This window comes from Taudactylus pleione, unplaced genomic scaffold (assembly GCF_031769625.1).
Source record: "Taudactylus pleione unplaced genomic scaffold, aTauple2 ptg000321l, whole genome shotgun sequence".
In the NCBI taxonomy this organism is placed as follows: domain Eukaryota; kingdom Metazoa; phylum Chordata; class Amphibia; order Anura; family Myobatrachidae; genus Taudactylus; species Taudactylus pleione.
Genome location: NW_028284722.1, coordinates 302,378 through 325,377, shown reverse-complemented (window position 1 = coordinate 325,377; position 23,000 = coordinate 302,378). Strand labels below are relative to the sequence as shown.

At 45.3% G+C, this 23,000-nt stretch overlaps 1 protein-coding gene across 1 annotated transcript in view; it reads right to left on the bottom strand.

Moving 5' to 3' along the window:
- Positions 1-3,566: 3,566 nt before the first annotated feature.
- Positions 3,567-23,000, bottom strand: part of FAM135B (family with sequence similarity 135 member B) — a 174,395-nt gene continuing 154,961 nt past the window's right edge. The window contains exons 16-19 of the mRNA XM_088443003.1: positions 17,388-17,539; positions 12,065-12,175; positions 9,987-10,100; positions 3,567-3,772 (exon numbers count right to left, since the gene is read on the bottom strand). Of these exons, the coding sequence (XP_088299129.1) occupies positions 3,567-3,772; positions 9,987-10,100; positions 12,065-12,175; positions 17,388-17,539 (583 nt within the window). The remainder of the gene's footprint in view (positions 3,773-9,986; positions 10,101-12,064; positions 12,176-17,387; positions 17,540-23,000) is intronic.

The window sequence follows — 23,000 nt, the reverse complement described above, 5'->3', positions numbered from 1 at the left end:
TACCCAGTGTTTTATCCCCACCCCTCCAAGCCATTGCCTACCTCATCCCCAGCCCTTACTGCACGGGATCACACACATCTCAAGATCTGCTAGTGCTCTCTATGAATGGACAACTGCTCCCAAAGATATTTAAACCCCATCCCGTCTCTCTGAAAAACATCCCTATGTCAGCACATTATATATAAATAAAGTCCTACTTGAAACATGTTTAAAATAACGTGCCCTCTGTCCCCATCCCCTGAAGCATAGCACATCAAAATAACGACCACTCAATGCACTCAGCCCCTATTCAATCCTGTGTCTGATGAAACAGAACTGTTTATATTTTATCTCTTGATTCATTAAAAAAAATATATATATTGCAAGATGATAAACCAAACTGTATCTGGAGGAAAATGTAACATTTTATTTAATGAAGGTGTGATCCTAAGGAATTAGCATCCTGTACATTGAAGAGACGCATCCAGGGGTGCAGCAAGACTTATAGGGACCCCATAGCAATATTTTTTCACATCTCATTATCGGGTCCCGGACCTGATAATTAATAAATATTCCCCTTAATCTTTTGTGGCACCTTCTATGCTGGGACTGGCGGCGTGTGGTGGATGTGATTACGCTGGTGCAGTTATGCAAAAATATATATATTTTCTTAAGTGCCATTCACTCCAACACATGCTGGTAAAATCGTACAACAGAGCTATGTCACGTACAGCACTTGGGGCCTGATTCTGTAGCGTACACAATCGCGATTACGGACGCAGTTGAGCGATTGCTTGCCCATGCGTATGCGTACAAGCTGCACTGTGTTTACCGCGATCGCATTGCGATTAAGGATGCACGAAGGAATCCATTGCAAAGTGAGTGACAGGCTGTCAGCCTTTGGGTGTGGTGACGGGGGAGTGGCCAGAAAAACGCAGACGAGCCTGTCCCATTTGAACGCCGTTTCATGGGCGTGTATAAATTAGGAACTGCGTTTGCAGCTTATGTACTCACTGCGTGCGACAAGGCTTGTAGTGTCTGCGGCTGGTCAGACCTGCTGTAGATGTTGCATGGCGGACCGATGTGCGTCGACGGGATCAATGTATACACAGAAAAGTGAGGCTGTACGGATATGAGAAAGCAGCAGATGGCGTCCCTATGCCGGATGTGCTTTGGCAAGCATTAGCTTATTTATGCAGCTGCGTTCTGTACGAAATCGCAGCTGCGATTGTGTACATTGCTGGATCAGGCTCTTGGGCTGAAAAGTGAAATATTCTGTGTTGAATTTCTCTCAACCTCAAATTATAGCAAAACTTTCATCACACGTGTAAAAAATAATTAAATATAATGGAATTTTACAATGTATATTTAGAATAAAAAAGCGCATGTTTCAAAATATGTAAGGATGTACAATCCTTCTCCTTAGTAAATTTAATAAGCTCAAATTAATTTGAATGCGGCTAAATCGCATGTTAAATGCATATTCGCAATTTACTAAACGGTAAAATCGCCTGAGTTTGTCCCATTCTAAAGGGAAAAAAATCGGTCGAGAAGACCTGAAACTCGGATGGTAACATGTTTTCTGACAAAAAGACCATCGATCCAACTCTGCAGCCTTTTACCATAGACATCGATAGGACCTGGAAATTTACTAAGGATTCAAATTTGTCATCACGGCCGATGCTAAAACAAACCCAAATAGAAATCCCAAATAGAACATCTCTTGGCGAAGTCATACTGTACATGCCGTGGCATGACTCGGTAGCGCCAGGCGTCTTTTTGTGCAACTTTTTACCTTCCAATGCATAATAGATAGCACAAGCAGCTTCTGCTGATTAACATGATATGCAGCATGCCTACATTCTGTGAGCGACACACAACATAGGCATGCTGCATATCATTTTAATCAGCAGAAGCTGCTAGTGCTATCTATTCACATCACAGTGTGAAAAAGATGCATTTAAAGGAAAAAAAAGGTCATACAAAAAGATATTCGGTGCAACCGAGATCCACGGAGCTCCCGCCTTATGTGTGGCGCGACTTGTAGCGCGTGGAGGATAGATGTATGTGGACACATCTGTAAGTACCCAGTGTTTTCAATTTAACAACAAAACAAAACATTACACAATAGCACACTAACACCATACATTAATGTGTGCCACCCACACGTATGACACTTTAAACCAATCACGCACGGTCTCTTTCGGAACTTGCGAAATCGGCCGAGTTAGAGTGATTGCGTATGCATTGGCTCAATACGAGCAGATGCAAAATCCTTCCATGTTCGGCCAAGATGATCAAAATCGAACGCAAAATGCGAATGAAAATTACGAATGGTTACGAATGAAAACACCATCGATCAACATGAATGACAACAAATCGGCAGCTTGGTAATTTCAGTAACCTGTTTGAAAAATAAAGCGCATGAATACGGACGATGTCATCCGAGATTGATCTCGGATGACATAGAATAGAAATCGGCACCTTAGTAAACTTACCCCTTAGTATCTAATTAATATATTACGTATAGAGAATGCTTTAGTTGTAAGGTAAAACGCTTACTGATCAGCTGTGGAAATAGTGACCCCTGCAGGCAGTAAGAAGTTATGACAGTAAGACTTGGTGGCCCAACTTGTAAAATAAAATGTGGGTCTTAATGAGCCATCACCAGCCGCCTCATTCTCCTGAAGTCACTGGCAGCTTCATGCGCTGCACCCCAATTACTCTACAAGCTGGATGCCTCATACTTTTCCTCCTGCAGTACTGAACAAATGTTTACCTGTAGATAAAAATAAGGATCAAGAACCTTTCTATTCTCCAGGGGAAGGCAACCTGTGTCATTCAAGCTGCTGTGAAACTACATATCCCAGCATGCCCTGCCACATTTTTTTGCATGCTATAACAGCAAAACAGTAGTAGGGCATGCTGGGATGTGAATTTCCACAGTAGCTGGAGGGCCACAGGTTGCCTACCAGGGACAGGGTCGCCGAGAACAGTAATCGTTACCCGGGCCTGGGCTTAATGGATGGCCCAGCGGGGGCCTGGGTCTGCCACCTGCCCCTTCCTCCCTCACCTGTCAGTGACAGGATAGTCTGTTCTCAAGAAATCCCAGCATGTACTCTAAAGGTGTGTACACACGTAGCGATTTGATCGTTCACCGATATCGTCCACATTGGCCTTGCAGCACGGACAACAAAAGATATCGGTGATCGTCTGTGGGAGTGCGCATCGGTCAACTTTGGTTACAAACAAATGGCGCGATATGGACGATATATCATTGAACGATATCGTTATCATTCATATCGTAACGATATATCTGTCAGTGCACCTCAATTCATGGAGTAGTTGTTCATTAATTACATAAAAGAAAACTCCTTGTTTGATAGAATAATTGAAAGACTTAGACTATACAATGCTACTCGGTTGTTCACAAAAAGTACAGTGAAAGGAACAGAGAGATAAAGGCCATGCTTTCTTTTTTTCCCCCACTGATATGTCAGCATGATGACACGCCAACGTTCCGCACTTCAGAAACTTTTTGGTTTACGAATATGGTCGGTAGTCCAGAACGTCAGAAGTATAAGGAACTATTTGAAGTAGTTGAGCCCCGTGACAAGAAAAAACTTCTCCAAAAAGAGCTCAGAATCCAGCACGGCTATATGTGCGGCGCGTCCGATGAGAGTATTGGCCGTGTTTGGCAGAGCGTGAAATACGTTGTGTCGAATTAACGTGCAGTCCTTGGACTCGGTCACTGGCTGGAGAAGATTGTTGATCATTTCAGTGTAGATAGGACCTGAAACGGTAAGCATATGATTTAATTCCTATTGGTGTGTGGACAATTAGGCACATCGCTGGCTGGCTGAGACTTGTAGTTCTCATATAGTAGGTTACTTTCCACTGGTATAGAAGTGCAAAAAAGTTACTAAACACCAAGTTCGAAAGCCCCTCTCCCATCAATACAACACCTCCACATACCTGTCCCACATCATTTACACCTCCACCTACCTGTCCCACATCATTTACACCTCTATACATATCCTACATCATTTACACCTCCACCTACCTGTCCCACATCATTTACACCTCCACATACCTGCCCCACATCATTTACACCTCCACATACTTGCCCGACATCATTTACACCTCCACATACCTGTCTCACATCATTTACACCTCCACATACCTGTCCCACATCATTTACACCTCCACACACCTGCCCACATCAGTTACACCTCCATATAACTGTCCCACATCATTTACACCTCCACATACCTGTCCCATAGCATTTACACTTCTACACATCTGTCCCATATCATTTACACCTCCACATACCTGTCTCACATCAGTTACACCTCCACATACCTGTCCTACGTCATTTACACCTCCACATACCTTTCCCACAACATTTACACCTCCACATACCTGTCCTATGTCATTTACACCTCCACATACCTGTCCTACGTTATTTACACCTCCACATACCTGTCCTACATCATTTACACCTCCACATACCTGTCCCACAACATTTACACCTCCACATACCAGTCCTACATCATTTACACCTCCACATACCTGTCCTACGTCATTTACACCTCCACATACCTGTCCCACATCATTTACACATCCACATACCTGTCCTACATCATTTACACCTCCACATACCTGTCCCACATCATTTACACCTCCACATACCTGTCCTACGTCATTTACACCTCCACATACCTGTCCCACATCATTTACACCTCCACACACCTGTCCCACATCATTTACACCTCCACATACCTGTCCAACATAATTTACACCTCCACATACCAGTCCAACATAATTTACACCTCCACATACCTGTCCTGCATCATTTACACCTCCACATACCTTTCCCACAACATTTACACCTCCACATACCTGTCCTACGTCATTTACACTTCCACATACCTGTCCTACATCATTTACACCTCCACATACCTGTCCCACAACATTTGCACCTCCACATACCTGTCCTACATCATTAACACCTCCACATACCTGTCCCACATCATTTACACCTCCACACACCTGTCCCACATCATTTACACCACCACATACCTGTCCAACATAATTTACACCTCCACATACCTGTCCAACATCATTTACACCTCCACATACCTGTCCTACATCATTTACACCTCCACATACCTTTCCCACAACATTTACACCTCCACATACCTGTCCTACGTCATTTACACCTCCACATACCTGTCCTACATCATTTACACCTCCACATACCTGTCCCACAACATTTGCACCTCCACATACCTGTCCCACAACATTTACACCTCCACATACCTGTCCCACAACATTTGCACCTCCACATACCTGTCCCACAACATTTACACCTCCACATACCTGTCCTACGTCATTTACACCTCCACATACCTGCTCCACATCATTTACACCTCCACATAGCAGTCCCACATCATTTACACTTCCACATACCTGTCCTACATCATTTACACCTCCACATACCTTTCCCACAACATTTACACCTCCACATACCTGTCCTACGTCATTTACACCTCCACATACCTGTCCTACGTCATTTACACCTCCACATACCTGTCCCACAACATTTGCACCTCCACATACCTGTCCTACATCATTTACACCTCCACATAGCAGTCCCACATCATTTACACCTCCACATACCTGTCCTACATCATTTACACCTCCACATACCTTTCCCACAACATTTACACCTCCACATACCTGTCCTACATCATTTACACCTCCACATACCTGTCCTACATCATTTACACCTCCACATACCTGTCCCACAACATTTGCACCTCCACATACCTGTCCTACATCATTTACACCTCCACATACCTGTCCCACATCATTTACACCTCCACATACCTGTCCTACATCATTTACACCTCCACATACCAGTCCCACATCATTTACACCTCCACATACCTGTCCTACATCATTTACACCTCCACATACCTGTCCAACAGCAGATAACCCAATATTGAACTTTTTAGAGAATTTCACCAGAAAACTGACATAAATTTATTGGTCATTTATGCTATTTAAACCCTTCCAATAGCATTATAATTTATTGGGAGGGGTGTACAAGAAGTGTTGCACTGTATCTCAACATTTTTACCTTTAAAATAAAGATTTTTCTCTAGCTTTTCACCTGTGAAAAATGAATGTGAGTTTGGAATTGAAATGCAAATGTAATTTGTGGTGCGATTTGGGTCCTGCAAGCCCTTCTCATGGCGAACTCGTACAACAATTTAAATTCACCACTAAACATTTTTCTCCTATAAGGATCGATATCACAGAATTTTTTTTTTTTAAATGGAACCACTGGTTACTAATCATTAAAGTACTAAATGATATGTTGACTGAGAATAAAATTATGTAAAGAAGCACTTTATAGTCAGTTAAAATTAAAAAGAACTGCCTTACCCCCAAAATTCTAGTTTGGTATAAATTTCGTACCCTCACCTGGAAAAAAATACCCATTAAAAACAAAGGGACAATGTAGACCTTCCAGTACCTTCGACCACCAGGAGATTTCTCATTTGTACAGAAAAAGGATGTTCACCTACCTGTAAACCATGGAGCACCTTCCTAAATACAGTATGTGTTGCCCCCACTACCCCGCCATTGCAGCTTATTAATATTATCTTATCCTGAAAATTTAAATATTGGTTTTTCCACTAAAGTACAAAACTAAGGAGCTGATTCTGATTTGGGAGAAAAGCTGAAAATAGCAGATAACTTTGCACTTGGACAAACCATGTTACACAATAAGGGGGGCAAATACATGTATTATTTTTTTCATGGGGGGTAAATACTGGCTGCTACTACATGTAGCCAACAGATACTAGACAGCTCTATTTTACACGAGTTGGGTAAGAAATACCGGTGGCTGAATAGCTCAAATCCCAACAGCGGCATCCCGATGCATCAAGATCCCGACATAGGGAGGTAAGTACCCAAACCCTACCCATTTCTCCCCATAACCCTAACCTCCCCTCTGTAGTGCCTAAACCTAACCCCCCCTTCCTGCACCTCAAACCTAACCCTCACAGGGGGTGTCTAACCCTAACCTCCCCCCGGTGGTGCCTAACCCTTATCCCCCCTTCCCCTAATCTAACCCTCCCGGGGATGTGCCTAACCCTTCTGTCCCCCGGGGGTCCCTAAACCTAATCCTCCCCCGTGGATAACAGCTAACATGCCTCGCTTACCTTCGTTCAGGATGACAGCTGTCGGGATTTTGGCATTGGGCTGAATGATAGGCGTTGGGATTTCGACACTTTTCTTTAATCCCGAGTCGGGCTTTCCACGATGGGATTCCGACGGCTGGCATCCCAGATGAACTGAATCCCATTTTAAAATGCAATTTAGGTTTGACTTTGGACATGTCCTTCCCAAATCTATCTCTCTCTGCATATTTTAGATGCCCCCCACCCTCAGTGCCACATAGTTTTACCAAGGTGCAAAGTCATTTGTTTTTGTTTTTTGCTTTGATCCAAACTCAGAATCAATTATGATGCCTAATATGGACTTAGGATAAGCTGCTTACAACAGTGTTAAAAGAAATGTAATAATAACAATATTACTGGTTCCCTGCCAGGAATCAGTATGCAATGCTGGCGGCTCAAATCCTGACACGAGAAGCCCGACAGAAGGAGATCCCAATGCCACCTGGTAAGTACCATAAACTTAACCCTAACCCCGCTACACTCCCTAAACCTAACCCTCCCCCCACCCCCGTGGGGATTCAGATAGGCTTCGGTATTTTGACGCCTATCTCAAGTCCCCCGTCGGGCTTCTCGTGTCCAGATATAGACCGGCGGCATTTAGTCCGCCGGTCTATAAACTGCATCCCCCCTGCCAAGTCAGTTGTAGTGAATAGAGAAAAGAGGGGAACGTCAGTGCCCACACAAATATGTTTTTAAACTGAACCTATACAAGTCAGTTGAAGGACGCAGGTTGCAACAAATGTGGTCAAACCCCAGAAAATGCCGTTTTCGGGGATCTGACCACATTTCTTATATGTATCATACCCCGGAATGCAATATATTCCGGGGCTTTATGCGGTGGGCAATGGCCTTCTCAGAAGGCGTTGCCCAATAGAAGCCTATGGGCTTCTATTTATGGTGCCCCCGCTTGGAAGGATCCAATTAGTTCCCTCACGGCACCCCCCAGAAGTCCAGAGGGACTTCTAGGTCATAGACCTGGAAGCCCCTCATTCACAATGGAAAGCTATTGCGTTTTCCGACATGCATACCGGGGTAATTAAAGCCGGCATGGATGCAAAGTGTGGCGAAATGTATCGCATCCCGAATGCAACACGTCATTCATCCCGCCCGAAATCTTTACATTTTTGGTAGATAATACAAAAGCTATTTCCGTATGTTATCCAAAAGAAAATAATTAAAGTAAATAAACCATACTAACCCTTTAAACCGAGACACTCCTGACTTATACAGGTTCCGTGGCTGACTGTCTACAAGCCTGCATGCCACCTGCTTCTAATCAGCCACAGAACCCGTGTAATTCATGAGTGTCCTGGTTTAAAGGGATAGTAAAATATTCGAATGCTTGAATAAGCTTGAGAAGATATAAGCACCCTGTTTTTTATTTGGTACAGTACTAGTTAGAGCTGGTTTTTGTTGATAGTTATAATTGGTAGAGGTCAGTTGCCAATCATTATGTGTTAACCTATTAGCTGCCCCGTCGAGGCGGGGTGTAGCAGTGGTATATTAAGGCTGGAGGAGGAGTCAATTGCCTCTTTCCAGTTTGTGATCCCACCCACCCAGCATATTGAGAAATTGGTTTATACCAATATTTATTCGTTGCGAGAAATTGGTTTGTACCAATATTTATTTGTTGTGAGAAATTGGTTTGTACCACTATTTATTCGTTGTGAGAAATTGGTTTGTACCAATATTTATTCGTTGGAGTATATTATGTTCTTTTCCAGCAGGTGAGGCGCAGGAGGTGGAAAGCAGTGCTCCTCGGCGGCTCAATTTAGCGCAGCGGAGCTTGGCTAGCATCCCCCCTTTGAGAGAGGCGAGTCGGTTGCTACTTTACGGAAGAACCAGGTCTTCATCTTAAGGAGGGACCAGCACTGTGCCAGTTAAGGGGACAGCACTGTGCCAGTTAAGGGGAGGTGGTACTACCCGGGATGGCTTGCGCATGGGGTGGAAAACTCCACCCCATTTTTGGTAAAGCGAACAATTATTATGAGCTGTAGACCGAGGTAGCACTGCTTATTCGCCACCAGGACTAACTCTTTCAATTTCTAATCCGATCTAAATAAATTTGTCTGTGACCTCTTTTTTCCAATTCTATACAGTTGTCTGTGTCTTATATATTAGTTAAATGAAGCTTAATAGCTTAAGAGTGGTGTTTAAAATAATAAAACTATGGGTGACTTATGGTAAGACTATACTGAGACTTTGTAAATAACCATATAAGCAGTGTAGGGATATATAAATATATATTGTAACATTTTAGACTTTGAAATAATAATAAAAAATGACTGTTGTTAATGAATAGAAAACTGTAAGAATGTTACATGTTGTTGTTTTATACTTTATATAATTTGTAACTTATTGATATAATAAAGTTTAGCGGAATCAGAGCCTGTTGATTGACCCTGTTTAAATAACAACTTGCAATACAGCCAGTCAAGCTGACTTAATGAGCATGTGCTAATTATAAGCCCCTAACCGAGCATACTTGTTGTTACAGCTGCTGTATTTTACAGCAGCATCAGCACAAAACAGTGTTTAAAAACTGGTTCATTAGTTTTATTCTTCCCTGCACAGAAGAGTGCATAGTATTCCTGTAACTAGCAAAATATTGTGATCACACACAGTAATTGGTGAAATTGGCAGGTTTGCAGATTGAAGCCGATAGGCTTGTTACCGGGAAGACATCTTCCAAACATCATAGGAAACCACTGAGTAACAATATATTTAATTTGATATAATAACGTCCTTTACCTGTATGTTTGTCCTTGATAGCGTTTTTACACATTTCAATTCTGGCGGAGTGAAAAGGCACATACCGGTCTTGTGGTGAAGCTACTAAAACAATATTTTTAAAATATTGAAGACCTATGAAAAAAAAGGACTATTAATAATAAAAAAAATACTTTATGAAACATTTTAGGACATAACAAAGAAATGTCTACATTTTGCCTTCAATCAAATATTTTAAACCCTTTTCCCTTTTTTCCCACCTAGTAGAATTAAAGGTATGAACCCTAAAATAATCAATGGGGGTCATTCAGACCCGGTCGCAAGCGCTGAGCGCTCGCAACCGGGTCGATGTTTCCCCACTGGGCATGCGCACGTCGGAGCCGTCACTACAGGTCTCGCACGAAGGGGGCGAGCTGTCGATGGTGAGTGACAGCTCGCCCCGTTTGGGAGGTGGGCAGGGGGCGTGGCCGGCCAAACGGAGGCATTCCCGATGGAAGGCTTGCCGTTTGGGGGCGGCCCACTGGCATCAGCAATGATGTCAGTGGGGAGCTTCCTGCTCGATCAGAGCAGGAAGCTCCCTGGGGCTTGTGGTTGACGAGAACCAATCTTAGGGTCTCGTCGCAAGCCCCGATGGTCGCGATGGTCTTGACCATCGCAACCATCACCCTGGTCAATCGCAAGAGCTGTGGTTGGTAACCCACAGCCTAGCGATCGACTAGGAGGCGGCACTTAAAAAAGTAAGCGGCTGCCCTCATTCAGAGCGATCGCTTGCAGCAAGCAATCGACTCTGAATGAGGTCCAATGTTCCTTATATGCAACCTTTCAAAATGTTCCCAAAGGGACCCACACAGAGAAACGTTTTGTTTTGGGCAACCTAATGAGGTTATACTAATTACACCAAGAGGAGCAAAGCAACATTTTGAGTTAATATGCTCAGATGATTTTGGGAGGGGGATGAGACAATTTTTTTTTTTTTTATAAATAACTATTTATTTACACTTTTACACACCAAAGTCTGCACAGATCATACTGTTCTGTGCAGTGCATGAGACAAATCCGCCGATCCAAGGCTGGTGTATTTATTTCTTCTGTTGTTATGCAATTTTTCTGCGGGTTCTCTCATTTTTAACAACAAGATGTTTAGTAATTCCAGGATTTCTATTGCTGTCTATGGAAAGGATATGATGTTTAGTCCGATGGTCTAATGCCGTCTATTGCCTTTTAAAGTTGGATTTTTCATGCGATTTCCCATTGGTTTTAGTAAATCTCCAATTTGCAAAATCATCGGAATAATGCAGAAAAACACCAAATCGACCAAAATCGACTTTTTGTAAATTTTTGTCCATGGTGCTTTTGAGCATTTGCCAGTTTTTTAATGGTAGAGTATATTTTTCTTTATATTTTTCTGGTGTAGGAAGGGAAAGGAATTATTTTTTCTGGAATTGCCTGAAACTATTTGTCCATCCCCGTGTCTAGTCTCCTTATAAGCCATAACTGAGACTCAACAGCTCAGGAGAACAGCAGCAGTTTTTAATTTAATGGGAGGAAGGGTTGCAAAGTGGTCGGAAACTAGACTTTGATGTGACGTTTCAATTTGTGCACAGTATCCTTCTTCAGATGTATCCAACCAGAGCCGTAGCAACGCTATAATCCAGCCTGTGCCGGCCCCGCCTCCCAAAGATGTGATGTCATGATGTCATGTCAAGGAGGTGGGGCCGATGGGACCAGGAAGAATAAGAGTGTCCAAAGAATATTTACTGCTCCGTGGTGGCTCTAAAGGCTCCAACCAGGGGCACCGTGATGGGGAGGAGTGAGTACTAATTACCCAGGCCCGGGCTTGCTGGAGGGGCTCGGTGCTGCCCCCCCCCCTCTCCCTCTCACCTCACAGCAGTTCCCTCATACCTCACAGCAGCCCAGCACATGCTGCTGTGTCCTGGGCTGCGGTGGGAGACTGCTCGTGTACATGTAGGTATACAGCATGACGTTTGCAGGGTGCCCCAGGACACAGCCAAGGCATTTTGTGCTGCACTTCGTAAGCAAGTTCCATTTTATGTAGAAACCAATATATAATATGTCATTTTAATATATTCTACACATACCTGGCTTCTGGCTAAGCTGGTAGAGGAATGACTTGCGCAGATCAGCATTATCCCGGAAGGTCAGCTGTAGCAATGACCCGGACTTTTTAAGTTTTTGCATTAGCCACAAACCTGGAGGATGTAAATAAAATGACTAATTAATGACACAAATAAGGTCATTCCTGACCATATTCCCACCCATAACAACTCCACTCTACACCTCGCTGCGTCTAAATCCACCTTCCTACTGCCACGGAGGAGATTATTCCTGCAATAGCAGAGGGCAGGAAACTATTTCCATATACAGGATATATAGTTTAGTATAAAAGAAATTAAATAATTACTAGAAGTTTAATGAGCCCAAACGCAAATATTTTCTTATGACAACATTCAAACAAAATCACTTGGGAAATGACATCACCAATGATGTCACCGATGGTATGGAGTAAAATGTTTCAAACCTAATTATACCACTAATTAATAACATCCAGTACATTTCCTATGAAATCAATGATTACCGGTACATCAACATTAACCTTAGTTAAACAGAGAAGCTCAGACATTTCCAGGGACCGATGCAGGTTATAAATATATCTCTGAAAATGTCTGTCGCTGGGAAATGTTTCTTTTTATTTTTATTTTGTAGCTAAATACATAGTGGAACTTCCTCTTGTTATTAATTTGTGATGCGTTGTACACTATCTGTTCTCATCCTCTTGGTTTTTCAAGTTAAACTTTTTAGGTGTAGTATTTACAATGCAATAATGCTACAAGCAAATGAAGTTCAGTAAATATATAATCGCCGGGGAATGTATTAAGAGATGGGCAGGAAAATTCAATCGATTCAAAAGTGCAGACATTCGCAGGTGGCATAATAATGAACAATTTCATCCCGCTCCCTGTGATTCTGTGTCGTGCATACCGGGAAGGGAAGCCTGCTGCAGACGTATCACATGAACCTATGTACCTAGCATGGGACTGGCACTAGTGCAGATATTAATGATGATGGCTGTGGCGGGCAACAAAAAAAAACAATGGATGCCACAGCTTCCCGCTTGCACATGCACGAAAACCTGCAGTCGTTGAATGGATACTGGCATTAGAATAAGGTAATCATACAAGCTTCCTCGGCTGCCCATAACTACAGATCCTTATTGTGTGTCTTACAATCAGCCCAATACTGTTCAGAGTATAGTACACTATGTACACAAAAGTGATTGGACGCTGACAGCATATAGATCAGTGAGATTGTATTGACGTCAGTACTTTGTAGGTCCACCACATGCAGAGATTACTGCAGACACCCTTCTTGGCAAACTGTCCACAAGTCCCTGGATACCAGCAGGCGTTATGCTCTGCCATTCTGCCTTATGTACAGTGACCAACTGTGACACTGAAAGAGGTAGAGTCGGCCTAGAACGCACCCAATTCATCCCAGAGGTTCTAAATGGGTTAAGATATGGAGCTGGCCAGTCCTTCCGGGTTACCGAATTTTCTGTATACCAGTCCAGCGTCGCCCTGGAAACATGACATGTGACATTGTCGTCCTGATAAAAACATTTGTTGTTTCCGTAGAAGTGCGAGTGCATGGGCCTCCCTACCAAGTGTTCTTGTCGAAACCGCCACATTAGTGGCCATTTGGAACTTGTGTGCAATGGTATGCATTGTATGCTTTTCGCTTATGCGGTGATGTCCAATCACTTTTGTCTACATAGTGTAGATCATTTTAAAAACAGGGCAACATGCTACCCGAACCACCATTTCACTATACCATGGGGAAACCATGGGGGTATATTTGCCAAAGGTCAATTTTAATTGATTTTGACAGATTTAAAAAAAAGATCAAAAGCAATCCACATACTAACAGACAAATTTGTTTTTTTAAGTATTAGTAAATGTGTGATTTAGCCCCAGATTTTAAATTGATTAAAATCAACCTTTATTAAACATACCCCTTTAGTGATGAACCTTAGGTGCCTCTGTGATGGTTGGTCTGTTGTGTGCCTTGTTGGCCTGAGTAAAGAACAAGTTTGGGACATCTGGAGTGGCCTATTTTTGTTACCACAATCATTATGGTCCCCAAAAGTCACAAGAAAAACCTATGGCACCTTATTAGCTAGCCTGTGGTACAGACGTAAGGAGCCCCTGCTCTAACCATGACTGGTAACCATGATTTGGGGCCATCTATAAGATAGTGTCCTAAGTCCTAAGTAGACTCCCATTGGACTTCTCAGTAGTGGGCTGTCTATTCTTAGTGGGTCATGCAAAGGAAGGCTACGGCAAAAAAAAGGACCCCAAAAAGTGGTAATTATATTGGGTTCCATTGTATTGGGTAAGATGTCCGCAGAAGATACAAATATACCCTCTACACTGTCCTGTGCATGCAACTGTCCTTGTACGAGCAGTCAGCATAAAGCAGAACATTATTCTTCCCAATAGTTTTGGGGATATATGAATTTATTGAGGGGAGACCAGGTAGTACAGCTGTTGGCAAGATCGTGTGAGGAACTTTGGAAAGCACAGAATGGTGTATGTGGAAGCGCAGGCTGGGGCTCAGGGCTTCATTTAGAGCCGCTCGAAAGCGGCCCGCTCATTAGTTCCGAGCGATGTTCGCACATCTGCGCATGCGTACGGATTGTAATACGCATGCTCGAACCAGTCAGTGCGGCCGAAAATCGTGTGCTCGCTACATAGCAAATGCCTGCTATTTTGAGTGACAGAATGAGGCGTATGTGGGTGGTAACAGGGGAAGGTGCTTGAAAACGGGGAGTGCAGATCAGAACGCAGGCGTGCTTAAAGGTCAAAACGGGCGTTTTATGGGTGTGCATAATTAATACAGCAGCGTCATCGACCACGTCACTTGGTTGTTTTAAAGTCAGAACTGCTCGCATGATTGCGGTAGGAAAAACCAACCACAAGAATAGCGAGCAGTTCATACGCTGTTCGATGTAGTCGATTAATCTAATAAATAGCGGACATGACGTATGATGCGAGCGGCCAGGGGGCGTCTTTTTCAAAAATACGACCGCATGTTTTGTTCACTCGTTCAGACATAGAGGCGTGAACAGACCGCAAAGAGCGAAAGGTTCATTTAAATAGCCACCCCCTTTTTCTGAACGAGCGAGCGCAAATAGCGTCTGGCTCTGAATCAGACACTCAGACCACTGCAATCAGTGATTAGGCTATTGTGCTGCTGTCTCCACATATTCCCAAATCATGCTAAATAGCCCCATTTGGTGCGCCACAGATTTCGTGACTTAGGACCCTATTTACTACAATCCGCATTGGTAATGCAGATTGTAGTGTGATATTACCGAGTGAATTTGCATTGCGAATTCAGGCAATATCACAGGGATTTACTACAAATCCCTTACTGCAAATCCCTGCGTATCCCCTCCGCACACTTATCACAGTAATTTCGCAAAAAAATACCGTGACAAGTGCCCCGCGCATGCAGCCACCGCTGCTACCCCCCCTGGTGTTAAGTCCCGCCCCCATCGCCAAGCCCCACCCCCGCGATCGCGGACCCCCCTCTCCCTTAATTACACTTACCTGCATGATCCGGGCTTCGGTGATGTCCTCCATGTCCTCCGGTCAGCTGACATCCCATACTGTACTGGGACAATGTCAGGTGACGACCGGGCCGCAGTGCATCATGGGAGACCAGCTGACCGGAGAGAGGACATCACGGGAGCCCCATTCACCGGTCCCTGGAGTCAGGTAAGTTTGTTTTTTTTTACTTTGTTTTTTTACTTTTTTTTATAGTGAATCAGCTTGCGGCCTGTTTAGCAGTGATCAGCGTGTGGTGTGTGTAGCAGTGATCAGCGTGTGGTGTGTGTAGCAGTGATCAGCGTGTGGTGTATGTAGCAGTGATCAGCGTGTGGTGTATGTAGCAGTGATCAGCGTGTGGTGAGTGTAGCAGTGATCAGCGTGTGGTGTGTGTGTAGCAGTGATCAGCGTGTGGTGTGTGTAGCAGTGATCAGCATGTGGTGAGTGTAGCAGTGATCAGCGTGTGGTTTGAGTAGCAATGATCAGCGTGTGGTCTGTGTAGCAGTGATCAGCGTGTGGTGTGTGTAGCAGTGATCAGCGTGTGGTGTGTAGCAGTGTATCAGCGTGTGGTCTGTGTAGCAGTGATCAGCGTGTGGTCTGTTTAGTAGTGATCAGCGTGTGGTCTGTTTAGCAGTGATCAGCGTGTGGTGTGTGTAGCAGTGATCAGCGTGTGGTGTGTGTAGCAGTGATCAGCGTGTGGTGTGTGTAGCAGTGATCAGCGTGTGGTCTGTTTAGCAGTGATCAGCATGTGGTCTGTTTAGCAGTGATCAGCGTGTGGTCTGTTTAGCAGTGATCAGCGTGTGGTCTGTTTAGCAGTGATCAGCGTGTGGTCTGTTTAGCAGTGATCAGCGTGTGGTCTGTTTAGCAGTGATCAGCGTGTGGTGTGTGTAGCAGTGATCAGCGTGTGGTGGGTGTAGCAGTGATCAGCGTGTGGTGTGTGTAGCAGTGATCAGCGTGTGGTCAGTGTAGCAGTGATCAGCGTGTGATGTGTTTAGCAGAGATCAGCTTGTGGTCTGTTTAGAACACACAGCTGATCACTGGGGCCGGCTCCGGGCTCTGCTCTCCCCGTCAGAGCAGGGCAGGAGTCCGGTAACCGGGGGAGACCCTGGGTAACGCCACCTCCAGGTGGCATTATTATCACAGGGCTTTCCCCGGTATTTTTTCACAATTTATTTTTAGTAACTTTGGTCAGATCACATTTCTCATTACAATTATGGGAAATGCGATCTGATTACTAAAAATAAGTGATACTTAGGGTTTGGAATAGAATTTAACAAATTCTACTCCAATTGCCATTTAGTAACTGTAGGTGATACTAAAATAATGTGAAACGGGTGTGAAAACACAAAACACCTTTTTTCACTTTATTTTAGTAAACATAATGTTAATAAATAGATCCCTTACAGTAGCCGTGCCACGTGACTATTAGCATTCTAACCTGCTACTTTATACAGTAGTAATTCTTTTGCAACAAAAATACTACGGCTAGAGGTAATAAGGAACGAGTGCTAATGCCGTCTCTCTGCCGACACTTCTCGATTAGACAACAAACTTGAAGCTATGACGTGCTCCAGCCTCCAGCAAGAGACAGTGCAAAAGTAAAGTATTATTATTAATTATTATTAATAAAACACACAACTTTAATAACAAAAAAAAAAAAAAACAATTATGAATCCACTAAAACATCTTATACGGGTCAGTTTGCATGAACAAATGAAGCTCACCAATTTCACCAGAAAACATTTGGTGGAAAGAGTGTTCCAACGAGTTAACTAGTAATCACTTCTCAACTTACCTGTACTAACCAGCGTGCTATTACTATATAACGTTCCCAGATGAGGTCCCGATAGAGAGAGAAACGTATGCAACTTGTTGAGATAATACCGGAAACGGGGACGAGTAAGCACGGATCGAATTATGATGTTTCCCAAAGAATGTCCGATAAAGCTGCATAGAGAAGAATCAACAGCATAATATTCAGGGCTAAATACAGTAACAATGTGCATTTAGATTAACTGTTTAAAACAATAAAATGCAATTTGGCTTATTCCTGCTGCTTATACGTCAATTGCATCTTGGTGATGCAGTGCCACGGCTAAGCATTATGGGAGATGTGGATACTTATAGAGAGTGACAGTCATGTGCAGTAGATACTAAGGGTTCAGCTTTTTCAATATTTTATTCATTCACATTTGTCATCCAGAATTTGGTCTGGAGTGATCTGTGGGCCTGATTCAGCTTGGATCGCAGTTGCTAATACTCACGTAATCGGCTGTTTGATTTGTTCTGCGCATGCATATATATCGCAGTGCACCTGCATGAACCGGCCACTGCGATCGGGACTGCGATCCCAGAGGCTACGCAGACCCATCGCAGAGTGACTGACAGGAAGTGCCATTTGTGGGTGGTGACGGGAGGGGTGGTTGGGCGAACGCAGGTGTGCCAGTGCGTTTCAATGCCGTTGCAGGGGCGTGCATAAATTATACACTGCGACAGCCTACGCAACCTGAGGTCTTATAGCAGGCGTGGCTGTTAGCAATTTCTGAGTAAGGTCAGGGCTTGTGCAAGTGTGCGTATGGGTCTGATAGTACTTAATTGTACCGATGGTGTCACTATTCTGCTAAGTATTACGGATGTGCGTATGGTAAAGTAGGCGTCCTTATGTGGTGCTGAGTTTGCGTTGCGATCGCAGTGGTTTGGCTTGTTATCGCAGTTGACCTGCGCGCGTTCGTAGTATTGTGATCTGTAGTGAATCAGGCCCTATGACTTCTCCCTCTTTTTACCCCAACCACACCACAAAGCAGTGGACAATATGTTGTTCGTATAGCAGACAAATAATATATTGTCCCGACCATCTGGCAGTGTGTAGACACAATAGATCTGTGAGTGATGGCTTTCACAGATATATCGCATCGGCCGTGCTGCATGACAGATGTAATATATTATGCATATATCTTTCACATCTGCTTGTGTGTACACATGACCAAATTACAGCCCATATGCTGGCCACAGGAACCAGTGAAAATGACCTCACCGCTGGTCCTTCTGACCAGACATAACATGCGGACGAATGGTAAGTGTGCGTGTGTGCACCAGGGCCGGTCTGGCCATCTGGCAGTTCTGGCTAATGCCAGAAGGGCTGATGGCCAGATGGGCCGGTTCGGCTGCTGAAATGTAGGGATGATTCATAATCATCGATGGTCAATGGCCGATTTTGAATGCTTTTACCATCGATGGGGGAGAACCAGATGGTTTCCCTCCATCGATGTCTAAGCATAACTGAATGTACAGTCATTTTTTTTTTACCAAGTGCCAGGAACTCCGCCCCCCGGCACCCGCAAAGCCTGCCCCCACATTCTGATTAGCCCACGGGCCTGTCAGTCAAAAGACAGGGATGACCATCGGTTGGTGAAACCATCGATGGTCATCCCTTGAATAGTTTGTAACCATCAATGGGTACGTGCTATTTTGCCATCGATGGTAACCATCGGTGGTTGCAACATGCGCTGCTGGAACTATTGAGCCACCGGGTGCCGCATACCGCACTCACTCTCACGCCACTCACGTGTCCAGACTCCTGCTAGCACAGGGATGTGTGCTACCTTTTGGTTTGCTGAAAATGCCTGAGTACACCCCTTCCTCTGCGCAGCAGGCACTTCCCTGACCTTCCTTCGCGCTGCCGTGTGTTATTGTACAGACGGTTGTGCTGTCTGGAACTTTGAGTACTTTCTGTATGACATTTGAACTGTCTGTGCTGTGCACGTATCAGAAATGGTAGCTGCTCTGCTAAAAGGTAGGAGAGTGGCTGTGGCATGTAAGAAAAGTCTATCACTTGCCTATAACCTCCTTGCCCTTACACAAGTATGCATGTATGAGCTGGTTGCTTTCCCCAGAAGCAGTGGTGCTGTATCCCTGCTCTCAGATCTGATTTATAACTCTCTGCAACAGGGGAAGCTAAGACAAAGCTGCTGTCTGTGTGTATATAGGAGACGAGCATGCTGAGCTGACCTGACCTCTGACGTGGGAGAGAACAGGCTTCCAGATCATCTTCCCTTTATCAGCTCCTAATGCGTTTGTCATTTACATCCCAATTCCTGCTGAAAATCTGTTTCAACATGTGCCGTCCACTACAAAAAACGGTATGGGTACTTGATGCTGATGCTAGGTGTCCCGGCGGTCGAAATCCCCAATGCCAGCATCCCAATAAGGTTAGGAATACTGACACTTGTCGGCATACTTACCGACTTCTTGCTGCACCTTCCCGGGAGGGGACCTGGCTGCTGTCATCTATGGGAGGCGGAGCCTGACTATAGCCGTCATTAAGCCCGCCTCCTTTAGAGGAAAGCCCCGCGATTTGCGGGTCCGTGAGGAGGGGGCGGGGCTAAATGCAGTGATTCGTGTCATTTAGCCCTGCCCCCTCCCCACGGACCCACAAATTACTTGGAAAATTTCCCCATCCTGCCCACTTCACTAGGAAGGGGGCGGGATGGGGGAGATTTGCCTACTCTTTCAGGGGTGCGGGTGGTTCCCAGAAAAAAATCGGGAGCCTCCCGCTACTCCCGGGAGAGTAGACAAGTACAAGTATGCTTGTCGGTCGGTACCCTACCCCTAACTCTAAACCTCCCTCGGTGCCTAAACCTAACCTCCCCTTCCCCGAAACCTAATCCTCCCCCCTTAGTGCCTAATCCTCCCCCTAATGCCTCCTAACTCCTAACACTATCCCTCCCGCTAGTGCCTAACCCCTAACACTATCCCTCCCACTAGTGCCTAACCCCTAACCCTTCCCTTAACCCCGCTACTTACCTTCGGGATTCTGACAGTTGTTGGGATTCAGGTGCCGTTATTCTAAGCGCCGACATCCCAACTGTCGGGATATTGAACGTATCCCCAAAAAAACAGCCAGGACTTGTGGTTACAAGAAAATGGACATGTTACATAGGTGTCTGACTTTTACATCTCTGCTCTGTTACATCTAACAAGTGGACAATATTCATATAGGCAGTGTCTTGGCCAGGGGCGTTTCTAGAGAGGAGGAGGCCCATGTGTACTCTCCGACACAGGCTGTGCGCGGCCAGCGCCGGAGTTATAGACTTTTGGCTCTAGAGTGTGCCCAGAGTCTATAGTGTGTATGCATAGGGCACCGGGAAAATGGCCGCAGCGGCCATTTTCCCTGTACTGCGCATGCACAAACAATGGGAAGATGGCCGCCGTGGCCATTTTCCAGTCGTTTTACAGCGCTGGATCCCCCCGCGCCGACGTGGGACTCCGGAGAGGTAAGTATTATTATGGGTGCAGGGTATGCGGTGCGGGGCCCCCTAGACCCAAGGGCCCGTGTTCCCCGCACACCCTGTACCCATTATAGATACGCCCCTGGTCTTGGCTAGTATTTAACAGTGAGTGGCTTGGATTTCTGCAGTGTATTTATGTTGTCCACTATTGTACATTTCTGTATAACACACGCTAGGTTAGACCCTAGACTCTTTATGAGGCCTATATATCAAATAATATTTGCAGGATTTTCCCTAAAAACATCTGTGTCCCCCGAGGGTACCATGGGGGGACCACAGCAGATATCTCTATATCTGATGTGGTTACTCCATTTCCGATAACAGCCACAACCCCCATAGGTTTCTATGGAGGCTGTGCAGCTATTAGATTTGCCAAGCTCCGCAATATGAAGCATTCCAGGATTTGGCTCCTGCAGCTTACATCATCTGAAGATGGTGTTAGCCCAGAACCCTGCCCAGCAATGACCGCTGGACATGAGTAGTCAGCAGACCAGGCATGCGCAGGACTCCCGAAAGAGGAGTGAAGATATCGCTGATGCAGTCACTTCATTCCTAACACCTCGCAGGGACTAGAGATGAAGCTAGAAAACTTTATTGCCCATGTAATGGTCATGAGACAGAGGGCCTGATTCAGACCCGCTCATGAGCGCTGAGCGCATGCAAGCGGGTCGATGTTGGCCCAGTGCGCACGACCGAGCCAGCTCCGTCGTGCGCATGCGCGAGACCCGGATAGCGATGGGCAAACCGTCGCTCCGGGTCTCGCACCAAAGGGGGCGTGCTGTCGATGGTGAGTGATGGGGCGTGGCTGCCCAGATGGAGGCGTTCCCATGGGAACGCCTACCATCTTGGGCCGGCCCCACTGACATCACAAGTGATGTCAGTGGGAGTGCTTCCGGCTCTGATAGAGCTGAACGCATTCCAGGGCTTGCGGCAACGAGACCCTACAACAAGGGTCTCGTCGCAAGCCCGATGGTCGCGATGGTCATGACCATCGCGACCATCTTCCTGGCCGCTCGCTATAGCTGTGGGTGGCCAAGGGTGCCGCTCTAAAAATTAAGAAGGACGGCCCTGATTCAGAGCGAGCGCTCTGTCAGAGCGTCCGGCTCTGAATCAGGGCCAGAGTGTCATGCTGTCATGGTAACAAAGGTTCTGGTGATGGGTTGTAACTGGGACCCAAAAGGGTGGGTACAAAGGGGGTCATTCAGAGTCGGTCGCAAGCGCTGAGAGCTCGCAACCGACTCAATGTTGCCATTTGGGGGCAGCCCCACTGACATCATTGCTGATGTCAGTGGGCAGCTTCCTGCTCGTAAGCTCCATGGGGCTTACGATTGCCCAGACCCAACCTTAGGGTCTAGTCATAAGCGCCGATGGTCACGATGGTCTTGACCATCGTGACCATCACCCATGACGGTCGCTAGAGCTGTGGGTGTTAACCCACAGCTTAGCGATCGACAAGGAGGCGGTCATTCAGGATGCAAGCAGCCGCCCTAATGAATCAGGGTGGCAGCTTGCATCCTGAACGACCGCCTCCTTGCGACCGCTTGCAACTAACAACCGCCTCTGAATGAGGTCCAAAGTACCCAAATCTCTTTAGAGGCATGGAAGTACAGGGGAGATGTAACCAATGTCCCCAAGATGCTGCAATCACACACAATTCAACTCACACCTCAGCTTCTCAGCAGTTCACACTATAATCATGCAGTAAATGAGGGAGTTGGCATGCCCTCCCATGTGCTCATGCACTCCCACCATACCTGGGCCCACCCAGTGTTTTGGCAGCCCTGCTGGGACCACCAATTTCCAAATGTTTCGTTACACCTATGTGTGTAAGGGCAGTTATGGTGTATGGCATAATGTTTAGAGGCCATTACGGTGTGTGGCATAATGTGTATCATTACAGTATATAGCATAATGCATGAGGGGTATTTCTGTGTGTGGCGTAATGTGTAAGGGGCATTACTGTGTGATGTAGCATGAATAAGGCAGTGTAATATGACTAAAGGTTACTGTTGTGTGGCATAATTTGTAAAGAGCATTACTGTATGGCATAATTTGTAAAGGGCATTACTGTGTGGCATAATGTGTATGGGGCATTACAGTGTGTGGTATAATGTGTAAGA